The sequence below is a fragment of the Paramormyrops kingsleyae genome, chromosome 10, assembly GCF_048594095.1.
Source record: "Paramormyrops kingsleyae isolate MSU_618 chromosome 10, PKINGS_0.4, whole genome shotgun sequence".
In the NCBI taxonomy this organism is placed as follows: Eukaryota; Metazoa; Chordata; class Actinopteri; order Osteoglossiformes; family Mormyridae; genus Paramormyrops; species Paramormyrops kingsleyae.
The window spans coordinates 28862555-28887895 of NC_132806.1; the positions used below are offsets into that span (position 1 = coordinate 28862555).

The 25341-nt window shown below is 45.2% G+C and overlaps 3 protein-coding genes across 8 annotated transcripts in view; 1 reads left to right on the plus strand and 2 right to left on the minus strand.

The window, feature by feature from the left end:
* LOC111836336 (IgGFc-binding protein-like) overlaps positions 1-704 on the plus strand; it is a 63081-nt gene extending 62377 nt beyond the window's left edge. The window contains exons 138-139 of the mRNA XM_072717048.1: positions 96-139; positions 319-704. Coding sequence (XP_072573149.1) covers positions 96-139; positions 319-380 — 106 coding nt within the window. The 3' untranslated portion in view covers positions 381-704. The remainder of the gene's footprint in view (positions 1-95; positions 140-318) is intronic.
* On the minus strand, positions 698-12308 carry trappc14 (trafficking protein particle complex subunit 14). 3 transcript variants are annotated; one of them, XM_023797708.2, is made up of 11 exons: positions 11584-12308; positions 10732-10821; positions 10138-10267; positions 9871-9957; positions 8111-8231; positions 7585-7732; positions 5097-5179; positions 4586-4737; positions 3918-4054; positions 3053-3246; positions 698-2847 (listed from the first exon to the last, which is right to left on the minus strand). In XM_023797708.2, exons 1-11 carry the CDS (start codon positions 12052-12054, stop codon positions 2694-2696), a joined length of 1767 nt encoding a protein of 588 aa, XP_023653476.1. In that variant the 5' UTR covers positions 12055-12308; the 3' UTR covers positions 698-2693. The 3 variants fall into 3 exon arrangements, with proteins under 3 accessions (XP_023653476.1, XP_023653475.1, XP_023653477.1); XM_023797707.2 differs by having other exon boundaries at positions 10726-10821; XM_023797709.2 differs by lacking the exon at positions 11584-12308 and adding an exon at positions 11109-11574 and having other exon boundaries at positions 10726-10821.
* A 2178-nt stretch (positions 12309-14486) lies between these two features.
* Positions 14487-24079, minus strand: gal3st4 (galactose-3-O-sulfotransferase 4). Of its 4 annotated transcripts, none has more exons than XM_023797695.2 (4): positions 23468-24079; positions 19825-19935; positions 19128-19428; positions 14487-18887 (listed from the first exon to the last, which is right to left on the minus strand). In XM_023797695.2, exons 2-4 carry the CDS (start codon positions 19929-19931, stop codon positions 17919-17921), a joined length of 1377 nt encoding a protein of 458 aa, XP_023653463.1. In that variant the 5' UTR covers positions 19932-19935; positions 23468-24079; the 3' UTR covers positions 14487-17918. The 4 variants fall into 4 exon arrangements, with proteins under 4 accessions (XP_023653463.1, XP_023653462.1, XP_023653464.1 ...); XM_023797694.2 differs by lacking the exon at positions 23468-24079 and adding an exon at positions 21342-21898; XM_023797696.2 differs by lacking the exon at positions 23468-24079 and adding an exon at positions 21396-21897.
* Positions 24080-25341: the final 1262 nt, after the last annotated feature.

A 25341-nucleotide genomic window follows, 5' to 3' on the forward strand; every position in this document is an offset into this window, starting at 1 on the left:
GAGTCACAGGCTCTGATTTTCTGCCCTCCACTCTGCATCTCTCATTTTAAATTATTACAGCAAGTAAAATCGTAACTGTCTTTTTGGCATAACAGGCAGAAGTATGAAAACAAAGAACTTCTAATGGACAGAACACGAGGTAGGTGCCCAACCAGAAACAGCAACACCAGCCATTCAAGCTATAACATCCGCTGAGTCGATTCAGATTTATTACTTAAGTCATATAACTATATTATTGGATACGTGACTATTAATCTACATATGTATTACACAATTGGAAAGTGGCATTCATATTCATTTGCTGTTTTTATTTTCCAGATTCTTTTGATGTAGATATGGACTCTGAGACCACAAGGAAGGTTACTGTAACAAAGTTTTGAAGAATGGATTGAGCATTTCACAGGAAAAAAATAACCATTCTATATTTACTTCTGTTTAGGGGTGTTAAGGGTGGTTAGAATATTCCGGTACCTGAAAGCCAAACAAACACCTAGTTCGTATATATTCTTTTCATCAGTACTGTAATTGTATTATGCCAATTTGACTTCATGTTTGCCATTTTATTTATTTAAAACCTCTGTAATCTGGGCTGAAAGCAATTAAATAAAACTATTGCACTGTGAAATTTACAAATGCATTCCAAATTTCTAATGTGAATGATTTTCATTTTCTTTCTTTAAAGAACACACAGACACACTTGCCAATTTTACTGCATTTTATTAATTGCTAGAGTGAAACGACCAACCCTCAGCCGGTAAACATATTGAACATGGTAAGATTCTGGTTTCCTTATAAAAATTAAAATTATGTCAACAAGCAAAAGGGGAAAAACCCATTCAGTCTGAAACAATACAACAGAGTTTAAAATAACTTACATAAAGTGCTTAAAATGAACGAGAACAAATGCATTTGTTCATTACAAAAATAAAAACGATGGAAAAAATAAAATACAATTTAAAAATCAAGCATCCCTTGTACATCAATGTGGTTCCTCACAACATGACAACATGCCCTTGGTCCCAAACATGCCATTTGGGGAAGTGATGCATGAAACCCCTGCGGACTAACAAAACGGAGACACGCGCCCCCTTAAATAGAAAAAAAAATGTGTGTCCTGAATGGGGGAGAGTTCTTGAAGCTCACACTTGTTTCTTAGCTATCATGGCAAGTTACAGGGCTGAGTCTTACATTCCCAACCTTCACGCCAAATGAAACACTAAATCCAGTGTCACGACTCAATAAACAGTAGCCTGTGGAGTTTTACTTAGACAAAAATGTTCTAAGGACAGGACAAAAAAATGATTGGTTCAAAGAGATAACCAATCAGATTGTAGGAGGGGTAACCAAGACATCTGATTGGTTGGTCCCACCTCCTCTAGTTGCTTGGACCCACCTAGTCAACAATCTGATTGGTTATCTAACTAATTATCATTTTTCTTTCTGCCCTCAGAACATATTTGTTTAAGCAAAACTCCCATGGGCTAAACAGTACAAGTTAATATAGTACAAAATAATACTCACTCGCATTTGGTTGCACAACTGTGCAGCCTGGCCACCCTTGTGCCCCAATGCATGTAAACATTTCGTTACGGTGAATTAATACCAAACTACGATAAGCTCAAGTATGGAGGATGTATGATGGCAAAATATGTGTCAGTGAGCGATTTCAGACAGACGAATGAATGCCTACCGAAAGTCTAAAGGAACATTGCACAGCTGCTACACCCTGCCAGAAGTGCCTGGAGTGAGAGGAATGTGAGGAAGGCAGAGCGATTGCGAGGTGAAGACCAGGCACGACCAGACAGTGCGGGATTGGAATGAAGAGATAAGACCAAACATAATGCATACAGGACGCTACCAGGGAGGGCAGGAAGAGGAGAGGGAGAGGCCCCGGTGAAGGGTGTGGCATCTCCAACATCCAGCAGCTCGCTTAAGAGCAAACACAGAACCTGAAATGAAATCCTGGACCCGAAACACTAACATACAAAACTGCAGCAAATAATGGAATAAAAAAACAGAAATCAGGGTTCACAGATGCAAACGTAGAAAATGTCAGTTCTTTAACACATGCACACGCAAAGCCCAGCGTGCATAACCTCCAGCGTACAGGGCATCCTGTCCCTTATGACTCACGACTGCTACAAGCAAAATGCCAGGACTATATGAATGTCGCTGCAATTACCAATGAATTTCTATTACTAACACTTCGAACTATTGTTGCTACGACCATGACTATGACTATTATTATTATTATGATGATGACATAATACTATAACGTTATCATACCCATTTGTGCCAGCTTAAAACTCCTCTTAAAATTTGTACATGGCGCATATTGGATGTTGGAGTGCAGTATGTTAACACTGTTCATGTTTCATGCCCACTAACCCTTCTAGTTTAAAACACAGAGATCCTATGCACAGTCTGACACAGGTCTTTAACGAACGCCTGCCTGTCAGAAACGTTTCGCCTGCTCTTTTTATCCTCTGCTGCCAGTTTGTGAAGCTGTCAGTCTGAAGCCGTTTCCATCAGAGCAGGCCGTCAGGCTGCATCTGAAACATTACAGTGGACTCCAGTGGATTATCATCTCTCAGCATTTAGGGATAGTCACTGCGTGTTCATGATGGAGTCGCCTTCCGTTCGTGGTCATTCCCCGTCGGCCGTTCGTTCCGTTGCTGTGCCTCTCGATCCCTTTAGCTGACTGGCTCCAGAACCAGGACTTTGCACTCACGTTTGGCAATCTTGTCCAGAGATAGGATGGCCTTCTCCTGGGGCTGGTACAACGGCCGGCCGATAGGTGAGCCCACGGGAGGCGTGATAGCTCGACGCTCCATAACACTGCCTGTTCTGCAGTATCACACAGACAAATAGAGGGCACCAGAGTGCAAATGAGCGTGTGATTATTACGACAGATCAAATCAGACTTTGAACCAAGATGTCTGGGGATTTGAGTGTAGTTGAAGGGTTCATGCTGGATCTCATTAGCGTGAGGTTTTGTGGGTTTGGTTGCCAGATGGCGTAAGCGCACTGTGGTTACCGTAGGGGTCCTCACCTCATGAGATGGGATCGGGAAGGCTGCAGGTGGGAGAAGGACTGGGAACGGCCCAGGCTGGCTTGGTGACGGTCCAGCAGATCCCGCACAGCGGGGCTCGATGGGCTGTTCTTGCGGGAGAGAGGCCGCGCGTCAGGGGGCGGGTTGGAGACGGAGGCTGTGAACTGCAGCTTCAGCTTCATGTGTTGGCTGAGCTGAGAGAAGGAAGAGAGTAGAAAGAGTTGGGAGGAAGGGAAGGAGAAAGAGAGGGAGGAAGGGAGGGAGGTTGGGAGGGAGTGGGGGACGAAAAAGAAGAGGCAGTGAGAGGGGAAAGAGAGGAGAAGAGAGAGGGGAAAGGAGAGGAGGAAGACAGGAGAAGACAATGAAGAGAGAGTGAGGGGGAAGAGAAAAGGAGAGAGGGTGAGCATGAACAAGTGAAAGAAAAACAAAGATCGTGAGAGAGAAGGAGGCAGAGAGTGTGAAAAGTGTGAGTGGGAGAATGCAAGAGAAAAAAAAGAGACATTAAATTCACAAGAATACATCAGAAAGACAAACAGCCACAGTTAGTAATTCCGGGTATAAAGGTGAAGAAGCCTTGGGCCTAAAGGAACAAGCTGACAATGCAGAGTAAGGAGGTCCTTAAATCTGTGTCGGTCAGGCACAGACACGTGGAGCTAAAGCACATAATTAAGCGTCTTCTCATTACCAAATCTTGGCCACCCTTGCTTGGCTAACCGGTTCCACCACCTGGCATGCGAATAAACCATTTAACAATTCCAGAGAGATGGGTTGCGTAAGGTACTGGGAGCCGTGACGAGGCCACTAGCATCCTGCTCGGCTTCACACGCACGGCAGGTGTGTGTGCGTGGACACGGGCTCAGAGTACCTCGAAGAGCCCGGCCCTCAGGATCTGGAAGGCCACGGTGAAGGACAAGGTGCTGCCTTTCTGGCAGTGGCCCAGGTTGCTGAGTGGAGAATGACACACCACCGCACTGACCGACTGGTCCTCACATTGACCGCGACCTGGAGCCGGGGGGGGGGGGGGGGGGGGGCGGGGGGAGGGCAATACAAGGAGGTATCAGATTGAAGATTCCAGTTCTGTATCACTATACGCTATATGGCCAGAAGTAAATGAACACCAGCTTGTCCAGCATCAAGTTGGTCTGCCCATTGTTGCTATAACAACCTCTGCTCCTCTAGAAAGGTTTTCCATTACATGTTGGAACACAGCTGGTGGGATGTGCTGCCACTCAGCTTGGGTATTGATGTTGAGGTGACTTTCTGTGAGCTTTTGTGTCCTACCACACACTCTGACCATCACAGTCACTTGCAGATGCGGTTAGCCAGGGCAGCTATAGCTATAGCAGAAATGTGGAGAACGACTTACGATAGTCCTAGGTGGAAAGTCACTAACCTCCCCTTTACAACCACTCTGCTGCTACTGTTTATTGCAGCAGATTGCATGACTGTGTGCTTAATTATACACCTATGCCAGCAATGGGTCTGAGTCAACAGAGTGCGGCCTCTGCTCGGCTGGCCGCCTCCCACCCTCACCCTCAGGTGTCCACACCAGACGCACGGCCAGGAAGTCCTGCAGGTTGTTGAGCAGCGTGTATCGGACACGGAAGCGCTCCCGCACCCCCACCGCACTGGGGCAGCTGGCGGTCATGACGAAGCGTGGCCGGTCCAGCCTTACACTGGGCAGCCTGAATGGGACCGAAAATAAGCATTAGGGTGAGGGTTATCTGACCTAGGGAGTCCTTTAGGGTGAGGGTTATCTGACCTAGGGAGTCCTTTAGGGTGAGGGTTATCTGACCTAGGGAGTCCTTTAGGGTGAGGGTTATCTGACCTAGGGAGTCCTTTAGGGTGAGTGTTATCTGACCTAGGGAGTCCTTTAGGGTGAGGGTTATCTGACCTAGGGAGTCCTTTAGGGTGAGGGTTATCTGACCTAGGGAGTCCTTTAGGGTGAGGGTTATGTGACCTAGGGAGTCCTTTAGAACAGAGGTGTTTCTACAGTAGTAATTTTTAAAAGCAGTACTCTGAGACAAAGCCAAACACGACTGACCTGTAATGTGTATAGATGCAGTTGGTGAATGGAAGTTTAGGTGTGGACCACTGGAGGACGGCTACCAAGGGGACCTCCAACCCCTGAAACACACACACACACACACACACACACACACACCATCAGGGAGAACAGCAGCACACATACAGAATCAGGGAGAACAGCAGCGCACACACACGGTATTGGGGAGAACAGCAGCACACATACAGAATCAGGGAGAACAGCAGCACACATACAGAATCAGGGAGAACAGCAGCGCACATACACGGTATCAGGGAGAACAGCAGCACACATACAGAATCAGGGAGAACAGCAGCGCACATACACGGTATCGGGGAGAACAGCAGCGCACACACACGGTATCGGGGAGAACAGCAGCACACATACACGGTATCAGGGAGAACAGCAGCACACATACAGAATCAGGGAGAACAGCAGCGCACACACACGGTATCGGGGAGAACAGCAGCACACATACAGAATCGGGGAGAACAGCAGCACACATACAGAATCAGGGAGAACAGCAGCGCACATACACGGTATCGGGGAGAACAGCAGCACACATACAGAATCAGGGAGAACAGCAGCGCACATACGCGGTATCGGGGAGAACAGCAGCGCACACACACGGTATCGGGGAGAACAGCAGCACACATACAGAATCGGGGAGAACAGCAGCACACATACAGAATCAGGGAGAACAGCAGCGCACATACACGGTATCGGGGAGAACAGCAGCACACATACAGAATCAGGGAGAACAGCAGCGCACATACACGGTATCGGGGAGAACAGCAGCGCACACACACGGTATCGGGGAGAACAGCAGCACACATACAGAATCGGGGAGAACAGCAGCACACATACAGAATCAGGGAGAACAGCAGCGCACATACACGGTATCGGGGAGAACAGCAGCGCACACACACGGTATCGGGGAGAACAGCAGCACACATACAGAATCGGGGAGAACAGCAGCACACATACAGAATCAGGGAGAACAGCAGCGCACATATACGGTATCGGGGAGAACAGCAGCACACATACAGAATCAGGGAGAACAGCAGCGCACATACACGGTATCGGGGAGAACAGCAGCGCACACACACGGTATCGGGGAGAACAGCAGCACACATACAGAATCGGGGAGAACAGCAGCACACATACAGAATCAGGGAGAACAGCAGCGCACATACACGGTATCGGGGAGAACAGCAGCACACACACACGGTATCGGGGAGAACAGCAGCACACATACAGAATCGGGCAGAACAGCAGCACACACACACGTTATCGGGGAGAACAGCAGCACACACACACGGTATCGGGGAGAACAGCAGCACACACACACGGTATCAGGGAGAACAGCAGCACACACACACGGTATCGGGGAGAACAGCAGCACACACACACGGTATCGGGGAGAACAGCAGCACACATACAGAATCGGGGAGAACAGCAGCACACATACAGAATCGGGGAGAACAGCAGCACACATACAGAATCGGGGAGAACAGCAGCACACATACAGAATCGGGGAGAACAGCAGCACACATACAGAATCGGGGAGAACAGCAGCACACATACAGAATCGGGGAGAACAGCAGCACACATACAGAATCGGGGAGAACAGCAGCACATGCGAGGGCACATGCGTACGCATGCATATGTGCGCACACACACACATATGTACACTACACTAGATACATAACTCTCTGTTAGCGGTAGGTATCACCAGAATGTTATTTTATCGATTCCTATTCTGATTCTGCTTATCGATTCCGGTTCTTATGCATTCCCCATTTTGATTCCATAAATGTAAAAAAAGAGGAGGACAAATGTTTAGATAACAAATATCTGTATTCTGAACATTCAGAATATCCCAGCAGCAATGCCTGGCTGTCGCTGCTTGAGAGGTACTAGTGCTGACAAATGAGTGAAGCTGACTGAAGCAAATAAAGTAACACCACGTGGAAAAAAATGTGTTTACCTGGGCCGAGTTGAGGTGATTTTACAAACGATAATACATTGGAATGCTAGGGCACCTAGTATATAACTGGGCTTTGGCCAAAACAGCATCGATTTAGGACAAGTAATGTCAGCAGACCTGTAAATTAAGAATAGATCCAATGTGTCAATTGTCATTTTCTTTATTAAAGTGAAACTACACTTTGGATTCACACTGTTGCCATGCATGCAATGTTTAGTCTCTAAGGAAATGGCTGTTGCGTGTTGATGCATGGCGTATTCACCTAAAACAGGTCCTGCCAGATAGCAACGCACGTCCTTGCAGATCTGTAGTGTTTAGGAATCGATAAGCAGAACTGAAATTTAAAAAAAATTGGGTATGCAGTACCGTCGAGTATTTTCTTATCAGTTGTAATATGGAACCTACTTTCAGTTCCCAACCGTACTCTCTGTTCCCCCATAAATCCATATTCATATGCATAAACAGCATCCCCATAAACAGTCTCGCTTCGGTCCTAACCTCCTTTGTGTCTTCCTGAGGCTGGTCGCTGAGCTGAAGCTGGAAGAGGAAGTTATGTTCCTCAAGTGCACTGAGCATGCTCGGAAGGCTGCTGGACAGGCTGTCCATCCGGTAGAAGGACGCCATGGCAACTTCGCCGGACTGGTGGCTGCACATCACACAGAAACACACCGATGAAGCTCTCCGGTAATAATCAGGAAAATGCGTGTAAGCTAAAATCTAATATGTCGCTGTTACTTAAGGTGCTACATACAGTACGAGGATAGACACTGCTTAATGAGAACCAATTAAGGGCCAGACGCGTGAAGGGCAGGGGAGACAGTGCTTGAGTTCACTGTCCCTCTAGATGAGCAGTACCTGGTGTTCCTAACATTTCCTGCCACAGTGTTCAGGGGTATCTCCTCCATCACCTCTCCTCTGTCCTCCTAATCCTCCCGCTACAGCAGACCCCTGGCTCTCCCACACCGTTAGAACGCCTTCCCGCGATAAACCAGAGGGAGGCTCCCAGGTCCACCAGCACACGTACCACACGTTATCGACAAGGAGCACGGAGCCGTCCGGCATCACGGGGAGGTAAGAGGCATTGAAGTTGGGAAGGATCCGCACGTCTCGCACGCAGACCTCCTCCTGGGAGAACCCGTTTAACACTGACGGGCCCAATAGGAAAGACGGCGAGAAAGAGAGGGAGAAAGAAGGGAAGGGAAGCTAAGGCACTGAGAACATGAACACAGAGCGCTTTAAAAAGGCTGCTTTAATGAGACGGCATGGAGGAGGGGCTTGTATAGGAACACAGGCAATAATACTGCTAATACTCCCCCACAAAGACAAAACATCATAACGGTATATTTTATCAAAACTAAATAATGACTCTTGGTTTCTGTTTTATTTCATCACCAAATATCTTACACTGTATGGACAAACGTATTGGGACACCTGGTCATCACACCTACAGGAACTTTTATCATGTCCCATTCAAAATCCATAGGCATCAAAATGGATCGGGTTCTCCCTTTGCAGCTATAACAGCTGCCACTCTCCTGGGAAGGCCTTACGCAAGATTTTGGAGTGTGTCTACATTCATCAATAAGAGCATTTGTGAGGTCAAGCACTGATGCTGGATGTGAAGTCTTGGCACGCAATCTCCGTTCTAGGTCATGCTAAAGGTGTTCAATGGGGTTGTGGTCCGTTGTTCCTAAAAGCTTTCACTTTGCAATAATACCAGTTACATCTGACTGTGGAATATCAAGCAGGGAAAAAAAATCACTAACTTACTGCAAAGGTGGCATCCTGTGACAGCACCACACTTGAATTCACTGACCTCTTCAGAATGACTGATTCTTTCACAAATGTTTGTAAGCCTGACTGCATGGCTAGGGGCCTGATTTTATACACCTGTGGCAATGGGTCTGAATGAAGCACCTAAACTTCTGTCCATACAGTGTAGCTCAATTATTCAATTCATTAAAAAAAATCTATTTGTCCCAGAGTGGCAATTAAAGGCACAAATAAAGTTGTTTTTTTTTTTTTAATTGCTTGATGTTGATGAAAACACTATAATTTACCTATCTACCATACACACAGGTGGACGGTGAAAAAAACTCTGAGTCAGTGTAGTTACTGTGTTTTGCCTTTATAGCCCAGTATATTTCAGGCAGGCCGGGTCACATCAGAATGGACATCGAAGGCCTTGTGAGACAATTGACCTGAGACTGATGTAGTTGAAAGTGAAGGTTTAACCGCAGACCCGCCTGTTTGTGTAGCACATGCCTGACTTTTCCACAACAAAGCATTTTTTTCTCTACTAACTGAATATTTTCCATCACGCCCCATGCCTCAGACTCTCATACACCCCTGAAAAGAAACCGCCCACCCATGAAGAGCTTAGGGCTGATTCCAAGTTCCAGGTGTACTGTGGCTGTACTTGTCCAGCCGGTCCAGCATTCCCCAAAAACGTTTTTTGACACATGACACCGGCATGCCACGGTAAGCTGACATACGATCCACCTCAGATTTGTAAAGATGTAATCATCAATGGGGCTGTTACAGCCACAGAGGCAGAGTAATATTTCATTATGTCAATAACTTCCTGTTTGAATCAAACAGGAACCAATAAAGTGGCCAATAGGAAGCACATAAAATTTCTTGGTGACTGACAGTGCATGACAGCACAGCGGGGCTTTAGAATGGTCTTTAGTTCATTCTTAGATAAAATGTCACTGGAATTAGTTTTTTTTTCTCTTTCAAAATGTGTGCCGTAGGTAGTGAGATGGGAACAGGGTGTCATACCTTTCAGGACAGTGAGGTGCTTCCCAGACACGGTCATCTGCTGACACTTTACAGTAGGGGGTGGCAGAACAGTCAGGGTGGTGCTAACTGTTCAGAGGGAACAGGAAACGCAGGAATCAGTATGACTGGAATTGTGCTGATGGTGCATGATTTTAAGTGAACCATTTCATTGTTCTCATAACAAACAAATAGCATGCTGGTTCTATTCCGCAACTGGCTGACGACATGAGAAGCATTTCAAATGAACGCTCTGATTGGCATACTGACCCTGCGCCTTGAAGGTGTTAAGGTCATGCCGAAAGGTATGGCTGGGGCTGCGCTGCTGCAGGACGTTGAGGTATCCGTGCTCTCTGACCTCCGCTTTCTCCACGTCCCGCTTCCACACTGTTACGATGACCTGGTACATGCACAGGCAGACACACACACAATTACAATTTTGGCTTCCAATGAGTAGCAAAACAAATGAATCAAGATAAATCGCTTATCACGCCACATTTCGGTTTGCAGTGATGCTCTCGTTTTGTCTCGTTATAAACCCAGCGCCCCCCTTTCCAGCTCCTTTTTTTATTTGTCTCTCAGTTTAATTATATTTATAGTTCAAGGAAATTCTCTGTTACAAAGACAAGTATTTTAAAATGCATGATTTTTCCAAAGTCAATGAGTAAATAATCATGACTTTAATACTGCGAGACCTGAGAAGATGAAGAGTACCAGTGTGGGAGTTCCAACCAAAAAGCTTCAGATGTATTATTCCAGCAGAGTACAATCGACGAGTCGTGACATATCGGGTAACATGCACAAACACCGGAGAATAGCCATCCCCTAATGGACCATGCTGCCGACTGGGTTTCTCACCTTCACCTTGAGAGTGCTGACAGGGAGCTTGTCAAGGGACACAGTCAAGGGGAAGATGACTTCGTCAGGCAGCACCACCGGTTCGTCCAGGGGAGACTGCGTGAGAACAAGGTGGGATCACAACTAAGGTAGCATAGGCACAATCTGCTGTAGACACTTAAAAAAGGCGGCAGCACCCGATCCTGCATGAACTCCAATGCAGACAAGCTGACGCTCAATGAAAAAGGAACTACAAAAAGTGCCCAAACCTGGAAAAGGGTGTGTACGTTTGACTAGGTGGGAAAAACATAATTTAAGCCCTTTATATGTCGTTATAAAGCCTATTAATTAAACAGAAACAGTAGATGGTGGCCGTTCCCTGAATATCTACGGGAAACACGCACTTTCTGGGGACACCATAGCGCTGCACCCCTTTGCCTCCTCAGTAGGCTTCGGTTCCTGCACCTCTGCCGGAAAGGCGTTGACGTGAATGACATAATCCACACGGGAATACGAAATATTTGCACTGTACACTACCAACCCGGATATGAGTCATGATACAGCAACAAAACAATACAGTATCTGAATGCTATGCCAGTTTTTTTTACAGTGTCATATTTACTTAAGCAAGAATTTTAAACAGCAATGGAATACAATACAATAGTATACAAATGAAAATATAGCCTAAAGTCAGGATGCCTGAATGAATGCCCAAGATCGACTTAATACGAAAGCACACCTATAAAAGCGAAACCTGAACTTCCTATTCTCCAACGCCCACCGCGACGCTTGCAGCTTTTCACCCAGACAATGCCAGCGCATATATTTTGCACAAAAAGCAAGCTAAACCTCAAAACAGTATTCTCAAATAGCATTCACCTGCAGCGGAGCTCTGCGGTACTCCCGACCGCCGTTACCCGTGTTGTTGTGTATGAGAAGAGGCTGACAGTCCCTGAAGCCCCGGTTCCTTGCCTCCCTCCTGCCCGCGCTGGCTGCACCGCTTTCCTCGTCGTCGCCCTCTTCGGCGCCCTCATCGCCGCTACTCTGATAGTCTCGGTGGGGCTGCGATCGCTGCCTGCTCTCGCCGGGGCTGACGCTGGCCACGGCACAAAGAGATCCGGCTAGCTCTCTCCAAGCCCGGCTGCTGGGGCTCTCCGATCCGCTGCCAGCCGCCGAGCCAGCCGTCCCCTCCTTGCAGCGTAGGACCAGCAAAAAGCGCACTGTCTCGCCAAGATAAAGATTGCTGCGGCGCGGGAGGGTCCGATACCTGGCCGGGTCTGACAGGTCCGAAATGGGAACGGCAGGGAAATACATAAAATACTCACACTGAGACTCCATCATTAAAACCATTCCTACAGCAAATGAGACCAACCCGTTAGCTGCGGGCTAATTCTCTTCCTTGCTGCTTTGATAGTCGCTCTGTCGTCTTCAGTAATTTCCGAACTTTACTGAAGTTTAATTACATTAATTCATATGTGTATTTTTCGCGTGACATATCTAATGTCTCTATGAACTTAATTATGCACACATTGACACAAAATTCGCCCCATTGCACCACAGTGCAGTCTGACAGTGCACTATAAGGCCAAAGTAATGCACTATCGAATCCTAACACGAGCAGACCAGGAAAAGCAATCAATCAAAAATCATCGTCCCAAGATAGGACTACTCTTTTATGACAATAATGTCAGTGTAATCTAATTTTGAATATATCCGTGTCTGTTCTTCTCTCTGCAATATTTATAGTTTTTACTGCATAATGTAGCAAAATCGAAGATGTAATGTTTGTGTTATTTGTTCAGTGTACTGGATATATACACTGTCCTGCACATTTGTTTACATGTATTGCTGTGTCATTGCTGTAGTCGATGTAGTGTATTGTAGTGTACTGTTGAGTATGGTGTTGATTTTTTTTATTGTCCTGTGTTTGATGTTCAACTGTTCTTGTCCTAGTTCTAGATTGATACCCTGAAAAATCGCAATTTCGTTTTACTTTATTGCAACAATAGTGACATCAAAACCATTACCTTGCCCCTATTCTCATATGCTGTGCTTGTATCGGCATGAAACCACGAAATGACAATAACACGAGTCCATGTGTTTGCAGAGATAATCACTGAATTGATTTTAGTGTATTGCATTATTCATTACAACTCCAGGGGCGGAAAATGGCCAGTTGTACCACGAAAACAACAAAACACTAGTTTTATATTTCATAACAGCCTATATAATCATATTTAAGATACTATGCAGTATTCTTTCTATTTTTAGGAATAGCTTTTTTCAAAATATTCTTTTTGTTCTAATGCACTTTTTATGTAGTCACTGGAGATGAAATGGTCAAAGAATGCACATGCATGTCAACGAATTCCTGCAACTACACCCAGTTCTTATGCAGCTTTAGATATTTCTAATATAATACCCATTAGTGTAATTTGTGTGTTGCAATGCCTTAGAAGAATGCGATTTTTTATGAAGGCATATTGAAAGCTGTGCCGTCTTCCAAAGCAGCAGTGTTCTGATGTTTTGACTTTCTGTGTCATTGGCCTAATATAACAGGAACTGAGTTTATTCTGTATGCTTACAAGTTTGTGTAACATTGCCGGTGGTGCTGTTCAATCAATGCACCCTAGACAAAGAGATTCTGAATATTAATATGACTGTTTTTAAAAAGTAAAGGTAAACAGTCATTTCTAACTGTTCAAATAAAAAAATAAAATGCTGAGACACAACAGCAATGATATATGGAAGCAAGGAGAGCTGCTGAGGAGTGAGGCAGCATAGTATGGTGTAATGCAATGAGGCAGCTGGCATATTATACGTAGAGAAGGACCACTTTCAGAAGAAAACCTCCCTGTGAGAAAAACCACCCAACTAAACATGCTCTATCTGAACATGAAAAAGTGTAAAAAAATTAAAAAAAAAAAAAAAAAAGCAATTAAAAAACAAGCCCACATAATTTTCAAAGGTGACGGATATTTTATTCAAAATGCAAAAATAGACATTTGGATATTCAGAGGTAATAAAAAGTGATGTTTGAAATATGACCAGTGCTGAGGTTGGTCTCCTTTATTTATTTATTCCTCATCCATGTTGCACCTGCTTCTCCTGGTCAGGGTGATGGGATGGCCTACTGACTACCTCAGGGAGCACAGGGCACTGAACACAGGGTGCCAGTCCATCGCAGGGCACACACATTACCATGTACCACGGACAATGTATGTTAGTCTGTTTGTGTCTCTTTAGAGTGGAGGTGACCCTCATGATGCAGAGCGGGGGCAGGATTCGAACCCCAGCACCAGGAGGGCATAGTAGTTCCCTTTCAGTGCATTTGCTGCCACCAAGGGGGTGGGGGGACGGGTCCTTTTTGGTATATTTTGAGGCTTACTGGGAGGGGAGGTCCCATCTTGGTACATTTTGCCACTGCTGACCGGTACCAATTGACCTGAGGAGGAAACATTAAAAAATTTCTATGGGGGGCAGCAGTTGAAGTAGTTGTCAACCACAATGGTGATCAGTTGAGTGGGCAGCCAATCCGTGCCCACCCTTAGCCACAACCCTGACTAATAGGCATCTTTGGGTGATTCTTTTTAGGGCGTCTCCCCCCCACGCATCAACACCACACCAAATTAACCCTGGTCTTCAAGTTCTCTGTACTGTTGTGAATTTATCCACTCCTTTGCTTCACGTTTTGTTTCCAAGTTCCCATTGCTGTTTTCGAATACCTTAGATGTCACCAGCCACCACAACATTAGTAACAATGAAACAAACCACAGCACAACTGAAAAGACACGTTTTATTAATCTCAGGGGGAAACTCTTTTGAAGGAATTAGAGCAGAGCATTTCAGAGAATGCAATCCAGAATTTCCAGTTTGTCAACCTGTGATGACATGTCCTCTGTCTGCATAGCAACTAGCTGAGATACAGAACAGAGACTGAATGAACATCTCACTCTGAATGCAAGTAAAGGAAAAAGGAGACATTTGCCAAGTCGTCCACAATCTAGAGAAATTAGTCCATTTTATTCTTAAAAAAAGCTATAGACACATTAATGCCATAATGTATGTTTTAAACCAAACATACAATGTTATCAAATAAGAAAAATAAATTAGACATAGATAAGAGACCAACATTCAAAGGAAGGGGAGAGCGGTGTAGTTTTATTTTAATTTGAAATAAAACAATCATGACATTTTTAGGTCTTTTTAGATCCCAAATGTCCTGTAATTTAAAAAGTTGAAGACTTACCTAATTAATTTACTAATGCTCAGACTCAGACAACAGCAAGTGCAGTAAACCTGTAACAAGGAGGTGACAATAGATCTGCGCCGTCCTGCGCTCTGCATTCTCAGGCAACACTTTCAGCCTCCTGGGCAGATCATTTTTCCAATCTGAGCTGAATCAGCATGCGGACCGGTTATTCCAGCATGAAGGATGCGGCCGAACAAACTCAGAGTGCGAGTCGCTTATGGCAAAAATGCAGTTTCACATTAGCTCCGCGTTAGTGCCAATCTTTCATGTACCTTTTCAAAATAACAAAGAAACTGCCAGCAAGTCCAGTTTTCATCGCTACCGTGCATTCCAACTTTCAGCTGCAGTCACATGACATCTCCGTCGAAACCCTGTCACAAAAGACTTTTCAACAGCACAATAAGTGAATATGAGATTAGTCAATAGAACATACAGGTGTTCATATGGACAATAGAATTAACCTTTGGACTATAAGTGGAGTACATAAAGCAGAGAATGATTCGAAGACAAGCTGTTCGTCATACTCCCCTCAGTTATCCATTCTCCTTGGGCCACCTTGACGGCTAACATTACTAAATTGGGTCACCGCACATTTAACATTGACTTACGGGGTATATGTTTTAGTCAGGTATTCCACCTAGATACACGGATTTGCAAAAAATGTCCACCCTCTCCCTGACTGGTGAACAGGAGTGAGCTGCACCTGCCTGGGAAAATCGTGAATCCATCACCCATGAACCCTTCCACATAGAGCAGCTTTTAGTGATGAAGAGGACGGCGCAGGGCAAGGGCATGGCAGTCGACCAAAGCACACAGGCCTCTTGGTTCAAATGACGGCCTCATACATTGTTTATGCAGAGACACAGGGACCAAAAACAGGAGACCAGTCTTATAGCAACTGCCTTTTCCCCAACCGTAAAGTGCCGGATTTATAGCCTCGTTTTCCTGTTAGTTGTTAGCGCTCCGTATTTTCGCTATACTGGCTTTCCTGTGCTTCCCGATGACGTTAACAGATGACCATTGCTTTACCCGTCTACCAGTGCTGTCCCTGTTTCACCCGCGTTTACCAATGGGACTGTAATTCTGTATCAAGCAGCACGTCTCGCCAGGGGCATCATGACAGGCTCAACTTACCTACACGACAAAACAGCTCTTGGATCTTCAGTCGGAAGCAGAACAGACTGTGAACCTGAACACACTGGGTGGTCTGAGTGGCAGTGCGGCAGAGGCAGTGCTGTCAAACGAAGAAACGTCTTTCCCGTTTTGTCTATCGGTCTTCGTTGACTCTTTATCCAGTACTGTGTCGAGCCTGGAACCGGTTACAGGAAACAACGCACACACTCGCACACTGTGGCTAATTTAGTGACGAACCTGGATACGTGAGGCCTTAGTCTGACCTACTGTGCCATTGCACTGCCTTTATCACATACACGCAGAAATACATCCTAACTGGCAAAGCTTTAAAAGAAACCGACGATTCCCTACACATTATAGTCTTTTTAGACTTGCGAACAATTTGAGTGTTTCATCATTTAAACATCTTCACGCTGCTCAGTCCCCTCATTATTAGACGGACCCAGCTTGGTGCGAGGATGCTTGGCTTTCATCACCAGCAACTGCGGGAACCCCCCCCCCCTCCCCCCGCATCACCAGACCTCAGTTCTGCCCTGACATCCCCTGGGTTCTCGCCTCTCTGGGGCTTGTAGTGGGGCAGCCGCTGTACTGTACTCTGTACAATAATAAAGTCTGAGTGACGCTTCTTGAAACACTGCAACCTTTCTGCAATTCTGCACATAAATGAACACATTCAAAGCCATGTCAAGATAAAATGTAATCCACAAGGACAAACAACCACTTGAAACATTACCACGTAACTGAAAAATGTACCATACTCAAGAATCAGAATTTCATGCAAGTGTTTCACAATGGTGCAAAAAACCAAACAGATGCCTATGCTATTGAGATTTAACATATTATTCTCATTTATGTTACTTATCAATAACAATTAAAAAATTTAAGTATGTTTTTAAGAATCATTCAAGTTTTTTTTTTTTTTTTTTTTTTTAAATACTCGTACTATAGGAAGCTTGACGGATTAATTAATCATATTAAACACCTGTGGTATCATTCATTAGTTTATGCTGATGAAGAACCAGGCGATTAAAAGGAATCAGAGTAGAAACCATCCCAACATCCTTCAGGCCCACTGAGCCAATCGGCATCTCAGTATGGTCTGTGGACCTCCCATTCACAGAGGTCTGCAGAACTTTTGACAGCATCTGGACTTCAGTGAATGGCGAAGAAACACGAATATTTTCTTAGACGTAATGCATGCCTCTTACACAAAATGACATAATTACGCATAATTAAAAGTGCCGAGTTACAGCGTATGAGAACTGATTCGGCTGGATTGTCATGGTACTTGCTGGGAAACCCCAGTTCACATCATCACTCTCGTTACGCCGGATTAGCTTCTGGGTAAGTAACAGGTTAGCAGTGTAGTGGCACCCCCCCCCCCCCCCCCGGGGGCAGGGGACACCTATGCTCATTCGCCGAATGCGTGCAGGGGACTTGCACGGGAATCTCCCGCTTGCTTCCGCCAGGAGGCCGAGCAGACACATCCATGCACCACGGCACTCGAAATGCTGCACCTCTGATGCCGACCGGTTCTCGCCGCCTCCTCCGCCGCACACGCACTCAACGCTCATTTCCATATTCAAGAAAAACTGCTGACCGTGTGCCTCGACGCGATTTCGCAATACACCACGGCGGACACTGGGGACCTGCATTATGATTCTCTTTCCAAAAGTGCATACAGATGCGATTAAAACACGAAGAAAACATGGGAGGAAAACCAGTTACCATTAGCAGTCATAGAGTGTTTCTGAGCCAGAGTGTCATACGCCAGTCAGAACCAGTTCAGGTCGCTTCTGCATTTAACAGACAGGAAGAGGCTTTATAGCTATCTTAGTGGGCGTTTCCTTCCTGCCAGGGGTGCAGTCTGGTTGAGACCTAAACCCAGCCTGTCCAAGTCGATCCGTGTTCCTCTCACTGGTCTCTGCTCAGCTCTCCTGGGGGGTTGCAGTTCTCTCCGCAGGGATCCAGCACCCAACACGGAGGGCTGCAGAGGGCGGGGGAATTGCTTTGCATCAAGGAAGTCTTTGTACTGGATCTCAGGCCTGATCATCCTCAGGCATGCATGATAGGTTGCATTGTCCAGGTCTGATCTCAGCATGTACCCAAGAATCTTCACCATCCCACTCTGGAAGGGACGGATCGCCTTGTCCTGGATACGACTGGCCTCCACAGGCCGCCCGTCATCTTGCAGGCAGATCCGGGCCATTACGCCCCGCCGGGTCCTCAAGAGGGCCACCTCCGTATCCATGCGGGCCTTCCCGAAGAGCTCCACCTTCTCCCAGAAGGTTCGATTAAAGGACACATAGAGGTGCCAGTCGAGTGCGTTCCACTCTCGGAGTTTCTGCTTCTGCTCCTCTGTCAGAGTCAGCCTCCCGCCGAAGCTCCCCCTACTGGCCCCCGCTTGCCGGGCATTCAGGCTGAAGGAGACCACAGCATCCAGCGGCCAGCAGAGGGCGTGGCGGAGGAGTACCATAGACTCGTCAAAGTACTCGGATATCAGTATAAGACTGAAGGACCTGCGCACCACTGCCTCCCCTCTCTTGGCTAACGGCAAGGAGAAGTTGGAATTATGGTCCAGGCCAAAGTCAAACCACAGGAGGTTGCGGGCATAGTGGTTGTTACGCAATCGGGGGTCATAGTACCGCCATGGGTCTGAGGCGAAGTCCGCAAGTCCCTTCGATCGCTTGAATGCAGGGGCCACCGCTTTGTAATAACCATATGACGACTCTGCCAGAGCCACGGGGTCACGGATGATGGAGAAGTAGAACGTGTCCGCAGGCATCACTTTCTCAACCTAAAAATATTCATTTTGAAGGGGAGGAGGAAAAGGAAGAAGCGAAGGGGAAGGAGCAAAGCATAGGTAAACAAAGGCTCGTGGAATTTAATATATATAAACCCAGAAAAAACAGCTGTAATCAATAATAGCTAAGAATAGTCATAGACTTCTCTGGCATTAAGTATTTTTTACAGATGTTCTACTCAGGATCCAACCAGGATGCCGGAAAGCACCAAGTGCTGCCTCAGGTAACCGTACCTCCACTTTGTTGAAGCGCATGTGGTTCCCCATGATGCTGAACTCCACAGCACGCGGCCCTCGGTACCCTTTAACTCTGTGGGCGATGAAGTGCATGGGGTAGCCAAACTGGTAACCAAGGGGCAGGGCGAACTGAAGGCCCCTTTCCTCCCCAAAGCGGTACAGCACGTTGAGCACGGTGCTGCTGGCCGTCTTGTGGGTCTTCAAGAACATGACGTGGGTGCGCACCTGGCACAAGCCGAGAGGAGGGGCGAGAGAGTCCATGGACGGCAGAGAGAAGAGCGACGGGGGCCTCTCTGCACTGTGGGGGGGGGGGGGGGGAAGGGGGGCAGATGCAGAGGAATAAGGCCAAGGAAACCCCGAGTGTGGTGTAACAGAAGAGGACATGAAGACTGCATCCGATATCCATGAAACAAACTGAGAAGGCATGGAGATTTAATTAACAAAAAACTTCCTTCTAGAGAGTTGTTAATAGTGCTTCCCTCCTTGACCTGCCCTGCCAACTGAAAAAATTAAGCTTCAGCAAAGGAAACGGCATCAACCTGCGCCGTGCCGACACAGTCACTCCCTGTGGACGCTTATTCTCCAGCTCATTACAGAAAGTGGAACAAAGAATCGGGCTGTTATCAGAAATCACCGCGTGGCCACCGACGGCACCAGACAGACCAGGAGGTGCTCTGCTTAGGGCGGCGCTGACCTTTTATTGAAGATGATGCCCAGAAGCTGCCCGGCGAAAGCGGCCGCAAGAAACAGGAGGAGGCCTTTCCAGAGCAGACCTATCCGATGGCACCCAAGCCTCCGCATCCTCCTGGCCAAACAGTGAGGGGCGGGGGGGCGGTGGACATAAGGTCAAAACATGTGCTGGTCTCATCAAATATGCATAACCCCCAACCATCCGCCCATGAAATGCTCAAAAACAAAATACTCAAGAGTCTGCAGGCATAACGCACATTCTGTAGACTTATAACGAATCTGTCCTTTTTAAGCAAAAGCAACTGTATGAATACGTCACTTATTTCATACAAATTTGTGTCTTTTGTCACACAAATTGTAAGTAGGAACATGAGCACGGTGGTTTATTCAGCTATTTTAGTAGCCATACTGTATACAGTTTTGTTGTACTGCAATCGACTTTTAAATGTGCGTTAACGCTGTTCTTGATTACAATCTTTAAAAATGTTAAAGGGAGGAAGTGTCACGCTCCATCAATGTGCATTTTAAAATACGTTTTATAACTTGATATTTAGAATTAGAGATACATGGGGCGAGCAAAAACCTTTGTTATGAATAACACCATAAACGATTCGTCCCGGCCATCCCAAATCACTGTATTTAATCGCCGCCCATCTCCCGAAATACGTGCTACGCGCCAGTTATTTTTCTCGCCTGGGTCTCCTTACCCCACTCTCCTCCTGAAAGCCATGACAGAACCGGCCCGATTTCGGTGCTGCGCAGCCCTTTGCGGCAGCACCCACGGAGCATCGCAGAGACGAAGTGCAGTGCAGCCGTAAGCCGAAAAACTGTCACGGTGGGAGCGTCTCTCTCGAAAGCCCAGATTTAGCCCTTTGTGCGGGGAGGCGGCTCCTGCGCACCATGGTCGTGCTGGAAGCGAGCCGCGATGCACGGAGGACCCGCTGGCACTGGGTGCGTTTGCTCGATTAGGAGGCTCAGTCGGGGTGGGGGGCGCAGTGCATTGCGTCATACGTATCAAAAAACCATTTCGATCCCGTCTGATCCGCAGGCTTAACGAATCGAGAGCAGACGCTGGACATGAGGCGTGCAAAACGACAGACTGTTGTTAGGAAATACAAAGAAATAAACCGTGATTTTCAACAATGAAAAATCATATTTATATAAAAATCGTATTATATATGCTTATATATTATTATATACGTGTTTATATATCTTGTAAGAATATGTGTTATTTAAAAATATATGCACACCTAGATTATACAATTGAAACAATATGTAGGTACGCTACATACGTATGAATTTGTATTTTTTATATCGAAGTTACCCAAAAATTCACGTTTGTAACGGCTTGTTTGTGGTTCACGTGAAGTATATTTACTTAATGTCAATAACTAATATTTCAACCTCTTTACATTATGGCCAAATTAAGCAAGAGCTGTATCAATCACTGTATTTAATCGCCGCCCGTCTCCCGAAATACGTGCTACGCGCCAGTTATTTTTCTCGCCTGGGTCTCCTTACCCCACTCTCCTCCTGAAAGCCATGACAGAACCGGAAATCTTACTTCTGAGTTACCTGTAGGCTAGGGATGGGCAATCTTATCTGCAAATGGCCAGTGTGTATGCTGGTTTTGGGGGTAACCTTTAGGTCAGCTGGTCAACCCAGGTGTGAAGACTTCAACCAATCAGTCCTCTAATTAGTAATCTCAGTAGGGAGTTGCAGTGAAAACCTGCATGCACAGCGGCCCTTTGCAGATAAGATTGCCCACCCCTGCTGTCTGCCATAGTGCTAACAAGTACAAAACAAAGTATTGCAGCTGAAACAGGCCTAAATAAATGTTACGGATATTAATAAATAACTGAAAGAACACTGCCATGGGTGTGTACCAGAGACACACTGGAGGAGCAATCAGTGGAATAAAGTGTCAGATTGACAGTTATAGCCCAACTGCATGTGAGTAAAAATTGCCCTTGAACCTTGTAGTCTGAGTGCTTTTGCATCAGTGGCTTTTGATGAGCCACAATCCCACTCAGGGTGTGCCCTGCCTTGCACCTTATACCTTCTGGGACAGTCTTCAAACCATTGTAACCCCATAAAGATAAAGGTAATTGAAAAATGGATGGAAAAATATTTAGGAGGCACTAAAACAATTTATCTTCATTTTCCAGGTGTCTCTTTGTTAAAAATCAGCAGATCTTATGAGGACCTGCCCCCCCCCCCTGAAAACCATCTAGGAAAGTTACATCCAGGGGATTGCCAGTAAAGCCTAAGTACTCCTGAAAATCTCCAGGGCCTATATTTAGCCTTAAAGCTTCTAATTGTGATTGGTCATCAGCCAGTTTGTCCTCCTTAAACTAACACGCGCGGTGAATGAAGCCTTTACTTGCAGGAGAAAAGCCTACATTTCTGTACACTGAACAGAGTTAATGCTAAAGTTCTTAATCTACGGAGCCCCTAAGGACACAAGAGAGTGGAAAAAAATTAATGGAAGGGGAAAAAAAGAGTTGCAAATCATTTATGTTATCTCACAGTAGATAATATTAATAACTGTGATCTCCATTATTTTTTTCTCCTCCCATGTCCCGTTGGGGGTGTCGTATTAATCCATAGACATAGAAACAACATATAAATATATGCCATAAAATCAGTGCATATATATGCAAAAGGTTATGAGCATATTGTTTAAAAAATGAGATAAGAAAAATATTTATCACAGTACTATCAGTACAGAGCAGTACAGCACACAGAACAATAAATATAGGCACACACAGATAGACATGGAACATGCAAAATACATGCCCGTGACCAGAAATGTATGAAGAGTATTTGTGTAATAGTGCAGAAGGAGTCACATGAATTTTTAATTGCAGGTAAATAAGTATCCACCCCAAAACAAGGCCCACTTTCTCCACATAAATTATTCACAGCTTAAGAGCCACTATGTCAGGACAACTATGTATTATTTAACAACAAAGTATTTTTAACCATCTTCAGGGGTGACACCCATATTTAGCTTATCAATATTTTGGTTGCATGCTGGCTAGTCCTGTGAATTTTAGTTTAATTCATATAGCAACCTCAATAGCAACACATTGAACTACAGTTTTGAGAGACATTGCAATAAAAGCATTGCTTTGAGCGGCCAATACCTAAACAATGTTGTACACGAAAAAAAAACACGCGGGGACGATTCTCTAGCTGGATAAGTGTATTGAAAGAAAATGCGGGATTTCTCACTTCTTTGCGTTCAGTTATATCACCAGGAAACCCGCCAGTATTCAATATGTGTAATCAACTGTGACCCCGAGATTACCCAAACCAGATTGCTAGAAGTAACCGCACACATAAATGATAGGATGTCACAATTAGGCAGAGGAAAAGCGCATCATTTTAACTAGACAAAGGATGTTACAAAAACATTATCAAACATCTCATTGACTGTAATTCCCCTTCCCAATCAAACGTACTGTAAAGTATATTCAGAAATAAGCGTTTTTATTGTTGAATAGTTTAACTTATCTATTGTCAGCGCATTACTTACATAAATTGTGTTTGGTTAAGTTATTCATTCAACTACAACAATCATTCTTAGGCACTTGTGGCCTGTATTAGTAAAACCCTACATTAACAAAACCCTACATACTCACCCCTATCCTTAGATCTTACAGTTCGGGTCCTGAACCGCTGGACACGATTTCGTTTTGCCAGGATTTCACAACTTCATATCCCAATCTGTGGCTACGGGTTAGGATACCTCAAATTCTCCATCCTACTACAGGACAATCGCAGATCTCCAGGTGGCGAACTGAAGCACCGCTAAGCGTAGCTTTTGTGTTTCTTAAATGACTACGGTAGACAAAAGAGGCTCCCGGATCGCTCTCTCCCCCGCCTCTCCCGTCTGTTATTAAGCACCTTCTACAGCCTACAAAAGAACTGGAAAAATGTGTCCCTCCCCCATCCTTCACACCCCCAGTTCCCCCCAATTCGCTGATGCTGTTCGTGGTGTTATCGAGGTCGTTACTCCAGCGTCTTTACAGAAACGCGCACTGATTTTAATGTCAGCCACATATGGGTACGAAAAAAGAAAAAAAAACAAACACACTGACGTTACAGAAGTATTGCTGAACTTCTAATGGCATAATGCCATGTTGACTCGGAAACCGAAAATTACCGAAACATGTTTTCCGTCATATAAAACTATTTTAAAAGCATTTATAATAAACTAGTAATCCATCGGCATCATGTATATCGTCTGTAAATCCCATTAATCGTTTTGTTTTCTGTTTACGTCACCGTCAGCTTGTTTTAATCTTGTTTCTTTGCGGTTCTCTTTTATTTACGTTGTAACTTTTGTTTTGCACAAATTTAACGAACCACTTACACTCGGGACTGTTTCTAGTAAGTTTAAGCTGCATTTACAGTGCAGCTGACACAGACATGGGTATCCCGCCAAGGACTGGACTCTAAAAGGTTAAAACCCGAGGAGATCGCCACTGTTCATTCTTCCACACTGTATTTAAAAGAACAAATGCACCATTCATGTTGTCGCCGTAGATCGCCTTGAGGGGTGGGTAATAAAACATCGAGGAGTCTCCCAGTCTTAGAATCGTAATAGTTTCACTTAATACCTAACTTTCTTTTTTTTCGATTAGATGTTGTTATATAAGTAGGCAGCCTTTAGCTTCGTGTCCTCATTTGAAACATAAGCTTGCATTATACCTGATTGAAATCCTAGCCTTAGGCCTAAATCCCCAGCAGACTGCATCTAGATTTCACTCCTAAGTCAGTCGGCTTGTGCCACTTTGACGCAACTATTTCCATCCTTAGCCGCTGGAAAACAACATACTGTAGAGCACATATTGTATTCCTGAACGGAGCCGTACAGCGTTATGACGTATAAATAAAACTAATACGGGCCATTCATTAAAATGTGTAAGTTATTAGAATAGCTTATTACACTTAAAAAATATAATGCCGTTGTTTTGGTCGTTTTGTAAAATGCTTCTTTTGTCTCAAAAATCTAATCATATATGCTATATATATAACATATAACATATATATAACATATAACCATATATGTTAACCTGTATCCTGGAGTAACGTCATTTTTTTTTTTTTTTGTAAATAGCTACACCACTTAGAGGAGTAGCGATCAACGACGACAGCGAGAATGATTATTGTTGTGTGTTTAAGAGGTTAATTACCAAAGATTTCCTGATATAACAGCCGAACAGTTCTGTACCCTGCGCTGGCGCTTCGTGGCCAAACAGAGGTCAACCACGTGTCACTTGTTCTTTCAGGAGTGAAGGAAAATGATCAAGGGTCTCGGCAAATTTTTCCACATTATGCTACTTCTTGTCCAGCAACATTAATTATAGGCGGATTGTTTTACTCAATGGATTTTCCAACTCTCACTTATCCTTCACAGAGTCTGTTGACCCGGGGTTCTTAATGCAGGCCCTGTATTTTATTCTATTACTTTGTGTACTATTGTCTCTACCATTGTATTTTTCGAGCTATT

What these genes read in the sequence shown, in the direction of transcription:
- trappc14 (XM_023797707.2), bottom strand. Translation starts at nt 12,054, where the DNA reads ATGGTTTTAATGATGGAGTCTCAGTGTGAGTATTTTATGTATTTCCCT. An exon ending in GCACCTCACTGTCCTGAAAG is followed by an intron (nt 8,232 to 9,870) that starts GTATGACACCCT and finishes TGGGCCCGTCAG; the next exon opens with TGTTAAACGGGTTCTCCCAG. An exon ending in TCCCGATCCCATCTCATGAG is followed by an intron (nt 2,848 to 3,052) that starts GTGAGGACCCCT and finishes GTGATACTGCAG; the next exon opens with AACAGGCAGTGTTATGGAGC.
- gal3st4 (XM_023797693.2), bottom strand. Translation starts at nt 20,829, where the DNA reads ATGACGCAATGCACTGCGCCCCCCACCCCGACTGAGCCTCCTAATCGA. An exon ending in GGCATCATCTTCAATAAAAG is followed by an intron (nt 19,429 to 19,824) that starts GTCAGCGCCGCC and finishes CCCCCCCCACAG; the next exon opens with TGCAGAGAGGCCCCCGTCGC. An exon ending in TGCGCTTCAACAAAGTGGAG is followed by an intron (nt 18,888 to 19,127) that starts GTACGGTTACCT and finishes GAATATTTTTAG; the next exon opens with GTTGAGAAAGTGATGCCTGC.